The sequence below is a fragment of the Anabrus simplex genome, chromosome 3 (assembly GCF_040414725.1).
Source record: "Anabrus simplex isolate iqAnaSimp1 chromosome 3, ASM4041472v1, whole genome shotgun sequence".
Lineage (NCBI taxonomy): Eukaryota > Metazoa > Arthropoda > Insecta > Orthoptera > Tettigoniidae > Anabrus > Anabrus simplex.
This window is the reverse complement of record NC_090267.1, coordinates 271,222,397-271,235,040: the sequence shown is the minus strand read 5'-3', so window position 1 is coordinate 271,235,040 and position 12,644 is coordinate 271,222,397. Positions and strand designations below refer to the sequence as shown.

Sequence of the window (12,644 nt, the reverse complement as noted above, 5' to 3'; positions counted from 1 at the left end):
GGAAAAAATAACCAATTGGTGACAATTATAAATAATATTCTGACCTCAAACAGAATTATGATAGATGATGGGACAACTACAGTAGGTCAAAAAGCATAAATCAGACAAATGGAGTCTTACAAGGAGACCCATTAAGCCCACTACTCTTTAATGTACTCACTTCAGATATTGTTACTAAAATAATACCTAGGAACTCCCCGGTAGTACTATACATGTATGCTGATGACATGGTCTTAGGATCCAGTAAAGAAGAAGAATTACAGATAGTAATAGACAACCTGGAGAAATGGGCAAAGGAAAATGATTTTACTATTAACATTAACAAGACTGTACAGATGGTCTTTAGAAAGGGTGGAAGATTAGCCAAATCAGATAACATACTTCTCGGAAATAAGACATTGTAAATTGTAAATCATTTCAAATATTTAGGAATACATCTACAAACAACTAGAACGTCATTTAGGAAAGAGCAATAGCAGCTATTTGTAGTATTCAAGATATCACCAAACCAGAGTTACTGGACATTAAAACAGCATTATTCTTATTTCACATGAAAATAGCACCGATCGTAACATATGGCAAACACTTAATATGGACACACCTTACATCCAGAGACCTCGAAACATTAGATCGTGTAAAAGCAAGTTTTTTGAAAAGGACACCAGCAGTCTCAAAATTTACTCCTACAAGATTAGTTTACGATCTTAAAAAAGGAAACTTTCTTCATCAAGGATCTTAAATTAAGACTGCATTTACCAACAACCACAGCTTCAGAAAAACACCTAAACAATAGGACGGAGAAAAGGGCAAATATCTGGGAGGAATTTTACTGCACCGACGCAATGATAAATAAGGAATGGACTCCAACTACGCTCTTAGGCACACAATGACTCTGTTTGCTGTGCATGGATTTCATCATCGGATATGTAAAATATAGTCTTTTCATTCACTGGATGAACACTGCTATTGTGATCTTTGTGGTAAACAATGTGGGAGATATCACTTACAGGACTGCTTGAAAAGAACAAAATCTGTAGTGAGATATAGTGAAGAAAATTAATCTGTATATGTATTTTTTGGCCATTGGCTGCAATAAATCTTTTATTATAAAATATTTCTTTTATGAAAACACCTTCAAAATTAAATACTTTTGTTGCAAAAATCAAATACTCCAAAATAGTTGCAGCTGTACCAATGTTTATTAGAATGGGTAAAAGACATACCTATGAGGATTCATGTGCACTTATCACTTTATTTTTAAAAGTTGTGAACACCATACCACGCATTCTAATTCAGATTTCTTCTTCATCTAGAGAGAAAAATAGTCCTTTTCTAAAATTCTCCTGCATTTGAAATTTGCAGCAAATGAACCTGAAACTATCATGGTAACTTAGATTGTAATCTCAGAAGTTGGTAAATCTGGTCAAACAGCTGATTCCCTCCTTCTGAAACAATCACTGGTGGTTTTGTTGGAAGAGTGTAAAGGTTAAATATAAATAGGTTTTCCTGGAAAAGCTGAAAATGGGTCAAAAATCAGTGAGTATGGATGTGAAGTGGCAGATTATTGGGATATAGAGGAGTGACCTGAGCTATAGGCAGATTGCAGAAAAGCAAGTGACTGCAAAATACTTCGCTTATTTAAAGAAGATTGTAGAGGTAGTTTACATAATCTTTTGGTTAAAATGAAAGATTCTTTGCATATTGACATCAGTCCCAAGACTCTAGGGTGCTATCTAAGAGATGTTGGGTTGATGTCCTGCGTAGCCTTGCACAAGCCTCTGTTAAATGACTTGGCTAAGAAAATACGAAGACAGTGGCATTTCCAGAGGCACAATTGGATGAAGGAAGCATGGCGGAGATGTATTTTCCCTGATGAAAGCCAATTCGAATTTTATCCTAGACGACAAGTGCGAGTAAGGTGCACTAGAACAGAGAAGTTTCTCCCAGCCTGTCTTGCATCTGCTGTCAAGGAGGAGGAGAGGAAGTGATGATTTGGGGGTGCATAATATATGAAGGTCCTGCAGAACTCTGCATGATTGATGGTACTCTTGTCAACCAGAGATACGTGCAAATCTTAGGGGAAGTTATGGTTCCATCTGTCACTAGGCTAATAGAACATTTTCTTTTCCAACAAGACAATGCTCCCTGTCACCGGAGTTGCTTCACAATGAACTGGTTGAAGGTTCAGGATATGGAATTGCTACCTTGGCCAGCACATTCTCCTGACCTTAATTCTATAGAAAATCTTTGGAATTCTATGGCATTGAAGTTAGAAAAGAGGAAACCCAAATCCAAGGAAGAGCTGAAGCTGAATCTAGTTGCCTTGTGGCAAGGGATCACCATCCAGGACTGCAGGAAGTTAATCAACTCCATGCCAGACTGAGTGAGAGTATGCCGAAAAGTCAGAGGAGGACATATCGAGTACTAAAAATAGCATGTTTCAGAAATTTTTGTAAAATTTTCAATATGTGTGTTACTAGCAAATCTAAATTTTGTGCTTTTTTCATAGTGTCCTTAAGCTTTTCACACACACTGTATTTTCCAGATAAAAAAGAAAAGGGAAGAAACTAGATGGGAAAGTTTGCAAAAATAATAATGAACAAATAACAAAATCCAATTCTGAAAGACATAAAATATCTGAGTTACTTTTCTCAAGAAAGGTATACCTAAATCACATAAATTTTAAATGGAAATTACAAAATTATCTATTAGTTATTCCAGTTCTGACATCTCTGTATATTTCATAGAAAACATATAAATTATTATGTTGATCCAAAATACCAACAGACAATTTAAATTTAACATGGAACTATCTTGAACTGATTCTTCAATATAATGACACTTTATAGAAATCTGGAAAAATATACAGTAAATTCTCTGAAAAAAAAAAGTCCAAAAATAATTTCAGAAACAGCAGAACATGTACAGCACTTATTCACAAGGTTGTAAATAATTATGAAAAGAAATATAATCTCATTATTCTATGTAAATGTAAAAATGAAAAGTTGCTATGAGCATTATTCAAACTCGCAATACTCTTTAAGTCTGCTACACATCTGATGAACAGCAAAGAAACATAGGCATTCAGCAACTTCACATAGCATTGACCACACAACAATCCTCACTCCAGACACCAAACACAAAAAATCAGGAATAATTGCTAGCATACACAGGCATGCTCTGGGTGTGCTTAGTATGGGCTTGGAAGACTAATATTATGTGAAGAATCTCTATTTTCTCCACCAACATCTTACATTACAGCAAATTAAAATATTAAAGACTAGCTGAAGGGTACCATTATTTTAAACTCTCCAGTAAAAGAAAGTCCATGTCTACATCCAGCCTTAGTAGAAAGTTTGAACTACAGGCCAGTAAAACCTGCAGAGGACTGTAACTCCAAGTCAAGTCTTCCTCCATATTGTGATACTGCGGCTAGTACCGGTACCATGGCACCCATGTTAGACATAGATATGTCTATCACATACAGGTCACTATCTAAAAAAACTGATAAAAATATCTGGAAATGTATTCTTGTCTTTTCATCACATTTAGTACATGGGTGACAGGAGTTGAGGAAAGCTGTGAGGACTATTCTAATAAATATGAAATAAATAAATATGCCAGTACAAAAATAAACATTGCAGATTTAGAGATTCTGCTTGCTGATGTGAGATCTACTGTATTTACAAGGCAGGAAGAAACTACATATCTTTTAACATACTTCACAAAAATTATCAAACTATAACACATTTCTTGTCATATTTACCACCTATTAGAAAAAAAAAAAAAAAAAAAGTACTTTCCTTCCAAAATATTAAGTTATTATTTTGAAAGGTTTCCAGAATATATGAAAATGTGTTTAACTGGGATGCACACACATAAATATGAAGTTATTCATGTCAGCTTAAAATTTATGTTGATAACATACATCCAAAACTTAAGAAATATAAATGGCTTAATTGCACAGCATTAAAAAAATCAACAGTAACTTTCTATATTTTCCAGATTATCAATTAATTTCCATAGCAAAAGAGGATGCCTAAAACCAACTATCTCTCACTTTATTTACACACATATATAAATTTTCTATTTGTACCATGATTTCTTTTTTTTTTTTTTTAAACGTCTGTGATGTATATTTAATGGTCACTACCCAACACAGCACTGTAATAAATAAGAGTAAGTGATATGTTCCACAATGGTTAGAACCCTATTTTGGTAAGTTAAAAATGAATTATTTTTAACATTAGGCTATATTAAGGAACTATTTTTGATCAGAATAAAAGTTTGTTTTGTCCCATTTTTGTAGAGAGCACATATTTTTAAAATGTTCTTTCTTCATATTTACATTAGAGACAAGGAATTAACAAAACAAAGGCAATTAACACACTTCTCTGAGAAACAGGAAATTTTAAACTAACTGCTATGAGAAAGAGAGAGCTCTTTATTAAAAAAAAAAAAAAAAAACTCATATATGTTGTAATTCCATGCAAATTAGAGGGGGGCAGTAAGTGCTGAAGATTTATCAGAGATAAAAGAATAACAATTTCACTATATTTGGTTCTGTATAAAATAAGGAGATATCAACAATCTTAAATTTAGTAGACTGAATACAAAGCAACAACTACCAACAGAACCATTTCCATGCAAAATAAGAATAATTCTCTGAAATAAAATATATAAACATATTCTTTTTAAAAAGACACATTTTCTCCCCTTCTGAAAGCAGATCAAGAAGTAACATTTTGGTGGTCCCCTCAACTCTTACTAATAATAGAGGCTTCCTCACATACAGAAATAATCCAAGAAATTGGAAGGAAAACTCTTATCTTAAAATTTATATAGTATTCTTCTATATCTTGGTAATAAATTATGACACTTTGCACTTGTAACACTTTAACACGACAAGAAACAACAGTAAGTGGAACAAGAATGTGATCCATAAACGAAGTAGGAAACCTAATATCATTCATCACAGTCAACAGTTGTATCTTTCACTGAAGACACGCCTGAACTTTTTCTATCCATTCTTGTGCTGTAGCTGCATCACTTGCACAAAAATTATAGGTTCTACGACTTGTCCGCAGCTGGGAACAAACAATAAGACAACAATAAATCAAACTACTTTTATTTTTCTAATTTCCAGTAATTAAAACTTAGAAAGGAACAAAATAAATATATTTTCTGCAAATATCATAAACATGAGGATCAAGACATAACTTTGTTCACCATTTGCCTCTTCCTTTCCATACTTACATATAAAGTTGAATCACATTTTAATGACCACCTACTAAATTTGAAGTCGGCAGTGCATAGCCCATGAAATACATTAAGTGCCGTGAGCTGGCATAGTGGGTATAAAAAGTGTGCAATAGGTTGTCTGCACTCACATAACTTGTTGCTGTCATAAGGGGCAATCGTTTTGAGCTGCAAAAAGGAATGATTACATTGATCGATAATGTCCGACTCGTTGGCTGAATGGTCAGCGTACAGGCCATTAGTTCAGAGGGTCCCTGGTTCAATTCCCGGCTGGGTCGGGGATTTTAACCTTCATTGATTAATTCCAATGGCCTGGGGGATGGGTGTTTGTGCTGTCCCCAACATACCTGCAACTCGCACACCACACATTACACTAACCTCCACCACAATAACACCCTCATCGAAGGGTCTGCCTTACATGGGCTGCACTTGGCTAGAAATAGCCACACAAAATTATTATTATTATATTGATTGATAATAAATTTTGCTGAAGAAAAAAAAAAAGTAAATGTACTGTGCAGAATAGATTTACATGCTGATTTCAGATCTGGTTTCACTTTTATCCTATCACGTATAGTTTTCTATTTATTCATAATTTCCACTTAGTTTATTTTCATGCAGCTGAGAAGACTTCCCTGTGCGACACTCGTATTTTTTCTTCTTATCTTCTGTTGATTCACAACTTCCTGTCACAAATAAAGTTTATGTCATTCTTTTCATCCACATGGAATCATCTCCCTCAGTCACAGTTTGTGTATTGAATGCAATACATTGTTGTCTCACTAGTAATAACAAATCTTGTATGATAATGATATAAACATTTTGTGGTGCTGTGTAATTTACATAAAATTAATGTGAGGCTCAGTATCTTATACTAGTGCATGTAGTTTTTTTTCCATATCCCTTGTTTAATTTGAGCATATGCCTACTAATTATAAACAAAGTCATTTGGATCAACTCTAGGTAGATAGATACTAGTACTAATAAGTTTTATCCTGTGGCAGATTAAATCACTTATCATACCCTGAAAAATGTCTATCATCCCAAAATCTTCTGCTATATATTCTGTTCCTTCACTCTGAAATGACAATGGTGTACAATCACTCCACAGCTTCAGAAATTATACCAATTATACTTTAATGATCCTCTTGCTGATCACGATAAAGGGTGGGCATCGCATGTATGTAAACCTTGTTTGACAGACTTAGAAGACTGGGTACAAAAGAAGAAAATGACAATGCCATTTGCCACCCCAATTATATGATGGGAACTTAAAAACCCCAACATAAAATCATACAACCAATATATTATTACACCCAATCCCGTACGACGACAGCTTACCAATTCCAAAACCTCCAGAAAATGATATTGAAATTATCCACGAAATGGAATGACACGTATTGATAGTGAAAAATTATAATGTGCTCCTGATCCTGAATACATTCCTGAGGTGTCTCATTCTGAACCACATGACTTGAACAATTTCATTACATATCTTGCACTACAAAAATATAAAGTGGAACTTTTAGTTAGCTTCCAGGCTTAATGAGAAACATCTTGCTGATGATTATGTCAGAATCTGTCATTACAGAAAATAAACAAAGCCTTTAGTAAAATTAATTAGATGGTCGATTGTGCACCTGGTGTGTTTGAGGAACAAAAACAACAATACAGTACATTGCTTCAGACCGGAGGATGTTTATTGACTCTTCCAAGCTAAGTTTGAAGGCCATTCTTCTGTATAATGGCAATTTAAAGCCTTCTCTACTCATTGTTCTATCTGTTCATTTAAAAGAAAACTATGGAAATATGAACATACTCCATAGTACAGAAATCAATTCAATACAATCCTTACCAGAGATCTGAAAGTTGTTGCCATGTTGATGGGTATGCAGGGAGGATTTACAAAATTCTGCTGCTTCCTTCGTCTATGGAACAGTTGAAATTAAAGTGAACATTATGTCAAATGAGAGTGGAAATCTAGAAGCTTTCAATCCAGGAAAAGAAAACATCCACCACATCCCACTAGTTGACCTGCCCCACCAACTACCAATATATATATATTTTTTTAAAGTACTGCTTCCACCTCTCCATATAAAGCTTGGCTAGGCAAAAACCGTTGTAAAGACACTTGGGCGAAGAAATTCAAAAGGACTGCAATATCTACGTGAAACATTTTGCCATATGTCAGCTGCTAAACTACAAGAAGATATTCTGGTGGGCCCACAGATCAAGGAGCTATTGCAGGAAGAAGAATTTGATGAACATTTGGATGAGACTAAAGTGAAAGCTTGGAAAAGCTTCAAGTGGTTATGTATGAACTTTTTTTTTTTTTTTTTTTTTTTTTTTTAAAGTTGCTTTACACACAGATACAGATAGGTCTTATGGCGACGATGGGACAGGAAGAGGCTAGGAGTGGGAAGGAAGCGTCTGTGGCCTCAATTAAGGTACAGCCCCAGCATTTGCCTGGTGTGAAAATGCGAAACCACGGAAAACCATCTTCAGGGCTGCCGACAGTGGGATTTGAACCCACTATCCCCCGAATACTGGATACTGGCCGCACATAAGCGACTGCAGCTATCGAGCTCGGTATGAACTTTTTAGGGAAGACAAAGAAAGCCTCCTGACTACAGATGAATTGAGGAAATTACTGGACATGCGTAAAAAAGTGGGTTGCTGTACGTCACTTAAAACTTCATTTATTACATTCACATTTAGATTTTTTCCCTCCACACAAACTTGATGTCAAGTGACACGATAGGTGAAACAAGTATATTGTAGCATTGATCACATTTATGGGATGTGGGATAACAAAGTACCCAAGAGAACAAAATTAACATTATATAAACAGTATTTCATACCAATTGTAACATACAGACAAGAAACGCTGGTAACTAATACGAGACAAGATAGTACGATCCAAGCAGTAGAAATGCAATGTTTAAGAACATTGGTTAAAAAACAAGACGAGATAGAATTCAAAATATTAAAACCAGAGAAGAGCTAAATATAGAACCGTTGGTACAGAACGGGTAGCAAGAAGAGAAATGAAAAGAGAAAAACCAGTTGGAAGACCAAGGAGAAGGTGGATGGATCAGATTTGGAAGGACAGAAAGGAGTGGAGGAGGCTTGTTAACCACACCTGGGCGACTGGATTGATGATGATGATGATGATGATGATGATGATGATGATCTCCATCAATATATTGTTTTTAATGTGTTATGTACAATTTAAAATCTGTATGTGATATGAAGAAACAGAATGTGTATCAGTTATCTACATGGGAAATTGGTCTAGAAAAGTATAATTTTATTTTTGGCGATTACCAATGTGGATTTTTTTGTTGACTAGTGTTATCAGCTTACAGGCCAAGGCTGTAGCATCTCAGAAAAAGCATATTTTGTGAACTGTTGCAAGTGGACAAATTATATTTTCACGAATAACTGTTGTGAGAAGTGTGGAGCACCACATATCATTGATGCAAGAGGGAACAATAGCTACAATGGTCTGTGAGGGCCCACTGACATGCTCAAGGCCCCATACCGCCACATTGAGGGCGCTTCTCAGCTTGCCGAAGAGATCGTCGTATGGCATTAATCCACTGACTAACATTACACATGTATGGAAACACCTCTTGACAGGTTATTTTTATTCCTACGACACTGGATACATGGTAAGAACAGGAATTAGATACATCAAAAATAACTTTTTTGAACATTTTATTTTTGTTAGTAGTGCATTTTGCAGTCTTCTTATTCAGTTTACTAACTGTTCTTGTCCTTTTTTTAATGTGTTACCTACAGGATCCTCTCCTGTGAACCATGTAACTTTGCCACGATGGAGAGGCATGTGCATCCCAATGAAACAGATAACCAAACCGTACGGGCAACCATATTGGAGGGTTATCTATCAAGAGACCAGACTAATGAATGGTTCATCAAAGCAGCTTTTCAGAAGTTGCAAGGGTGGCAGTCTGGATGATTGACTGATATGGCCTTGTAATAATATTTAAAACGGCTTAGCTGTGTTGATATTGCTACACGGTTGAAAGCAACGGGAAACTACAGCCGTAACTAACTCCCAAGGACATGTAGTTCTATCTGTACGAATGAATGATGTACTGATGATGGCTTCCTCCCAGGTAAAATATTCCGAAGGTAAAAAGTCTCCCCATTCGGATCTCTGGGTGGGGACTATACAATGAAGGGCAATCATCAGGAAGATGAACACTGACATTCTGCAAGTCGGAGCGTGGAATGTTAGGAGTCTGAAATGTTGTGGTAGGTTAGGGAATCTGAAGAGGGAAACGGATGAACTAAAATTAGATGTAGTTGGTATAAGTGAAGTACGATGGCAGGAAGAGCAGGATTTTTGGTCAGGTGACTACAGTATTATCAACACAAAATCGATGATGATGCTTGTTGTTTAAAGGAGCCTAACATCTAAGGTTTAAAGTTAAAAACTTCATCACTGATCCATATTGAACTAATAATTACAAAGCTAAAAAGAGAAAGATGTTCCATCTATTCAATACAATAATAAATTGTTGCACTAATTAATGTTGCAACATGTTTAATATGTTATGGGACCGGTTTCGACATATAACCATGTCTTCATCATCAGCCAATGCAAAAAATGGCAAGAAGTCAACACACAAAAAACATTAAAGGGTAATTGTAACACTTATGACACTTTTCTTGAAGAATTAATAATTGAAGTTCATGTAGCACTTTTTAGTGAAGATAATTTTTTTGTAGATATCTTAGGTTCTTGAGCACTCTTGCTGTAGATCTTGAATTATGCTGCATCCTTTTTTAACCTCAAGATCTACAGCAAGAGTGCTCAAGAACCTAAGATATCTACAAAAAATATTATCTTCACTAAAAAGTGCTACATGAACTTCAATTATTAATTCTTCAAGAAAAGTGTTATAAGTGTTACAATTACCCTTTAATGTTTTTTGTGTGTTGACTTCTTGCCATTTTTGTATCGGCTGATGAAGACATGGATATATGTCGAAACCGGGCCCATAACATATTAAACATGTTGCAACATTAATTAGTGCAACTATTTATTATTGTATTGAATAGGGGAACATCTTTCTCTTTTTAGCATTGTAACATCTAAGGTCATCGGCCCAGAACAAAAAATCGAACAGGGAAAATGCGGGAGTTGGTTTAACAATGAATAAGAAAATAGGGCAGCGGGTAAGCTACTATGACTACCACAATAGTGCAGGTTTATATGCCTGCTAGTTCAGTGGATGATGAATGTCACAGGTGAACAATGTAGTGGAAGTGGAAAATGCTTATTGAAGCCTTTATTTGTAAAGTGTGGTAATGTTTTATTTGAAACGACCTAACCTGTACAGTGTAATATTTGTAACATATGTATTTGTAAAAAGTAGATTTCAGTTCTGTACTTAATGGAAGTATCCAGAAAGTTACATGAATTTTTGAACAGGGTGTGTTGCCTTTTGTTGGTTATGCGTTCCAGAAGGCATTTTCTAACTATTCTGGAAATGGAAGATTCGCGAACGTGCGTATTCGAGAAGTTTAGTTAAAGTTCGTGACTGAAAGTAGGAATTGTGATTGGTGAAACTAGGTGGGAATGGGCGGACTCATGCATTCTGATTGGCTACTCCAAGGCCAGGGTTTACCTATATATAGAGAGCGAAGCTGCGTTCGTGATAATTCGGTCTGTTTTGTCTGTCTTGGTCTGTCTGAAGTTTTACGCCGTGTGCAACGCCTCGCTTCCGGGATGGACCATCTTTGGGTAAGCACTCTTGAATTTGGTTCCGGCAAAAATTTCCGTAATGTTCGGTTGCTATTTCGTATAGAAGCCTGCCCTAGCCTAACCTAGATTCGCCAAATTAATTATTTATGATGCCTTAGCTTTTCAGCTGGGCTTGCCTGTTTGTTTGCGAGGCATTCCCATTTCTTATTTCACTAAATATGTAGATTGTAATTTAATATATTTACCTTGGGGTTTGCCTCTGGTAGTTCAGTGTCACTTGATGTACGCTAGAGTTTGGGAGAGTACGTTCACTTCACTGTAAATTGTAATTGCTTTTTACGTTGCTTTTAACCTACTAAATTGCATTGTACAACTGGATTTGTAACTAGATGTATAGTTGGTTTGAAGTTTGAAACTTGTAGTGAAGCCATTATCAAAGAACCTCTAAGATATATTTATCACGGAGCTTATAGTTCGTAAGTTGTAAGTTGGTGGATTTTGTTTCGGAATGTATTGTAAAATTTCACTTGTAAATAATATTTTTCAAATTTAAGGATCACGGTGAATTATTTCGGAAACCGCAACCTAAGCCATGTCCATGCTCTCAGTAGGTCGTAGTTCCTTCCACCTTCGTACTGATATTTACGTTTTATGTTGTTGGCGGAGATCCGCGTAGTCCAGCTGATGTTTCGCTGAGTGTGTAGTGTTTTCTGACATTGTGTAGTTGCTCTTACTTCCCCCACTTTTGTGTTTAGTGCTTTGTTTTTGTGTAACCACTGTAGTAGATGAATATTGTTAATTGGGTATCAGAATAACTAATGATGGCAGAAGTAAGGATGACAAAATGTAGGCTGACACAAACAATGAAGGACTTTTTTAAGAAAAGAAATTTGCTCACTTCAAACATTGATATAGGAATTAGAAAAATGTTTTTGAAGGTTTTTCTCAACAACAACAACAACAACAACAACAACAACAACAACAACAACAACAACAACAACAACAACAACAACAACAACAACAACAACAACAACAACAACAACAACAACAACAACAACAACAACAACAACAACAACAACAACAACAACCACCACATCCACCACCTATAGGCTATCCAAAGGATTTGTGGAGACTATTCAATAACAATGTGTTCAGTTTCAAAATAAGAAACAAAAGATCTGTCTGGAAATTCTTGTCAGTTAAGAAAGCAAAACTACTGAGGTACTAATCTTAAATCAAATGCCACAGAGGGGCAATAATCTTGAGGTCTGAACTGAGAAAAGTGGACCGTGAAGTGCGAAAGTCTATGCGTTCATTCACATTAATTCTCCTTAAATATCCAATAATGTGCCATTCCAATCCTCAAGATAACAGCCATCCCCAGGCCCTAATTAATAAATATTAAAGACAGCATACACACGGACTACTGAGCACTTACTTACTTACTCCATGGCTCTACGGTCCTTTAAGGACCTTGGCCTCCTTGATCACAGCTCTCCAGTCGTCCCGGTCTTCAGCACGCCTACGCCACCTCCTGACTCCAACGGTCCTCAGATCAGTCTCCACATCCTCCAGCCATCTCATCCGGGGCCGACCTCTCCTTCTCCTGCACCCAGGGTGTCCTGTCAGTGCTTTCCTTGGAAGTCTT

General features: G+C 36.0%; 1 protein-coding gene across 1 annotated transcript in view; it reads right to left on the bottom strand.

The window, feature by feature from the left end:
- Window positions 1–1,177: 1,177 nt before the first annotated feature.
- Sbf (SET domain binding factor) overlaps window positions 1,178–12,644 on the bottom strand; it is an 851,001-nt gene continuing 839,534 nt past the window's right edge. Inside the window, exon 36 of the mRNA XM_067143032.2 lies at window positions 1,178–5,087. Within this exon, the coding sequence (XP_066999133.1) occupies window positions 4,995–5,087 (93 nt within the window). The 3' untranslated portion in view covers window positions 1,178–4,994. The remainder of the gene's footprint in view (window positions 5,088–12,644) is intronic.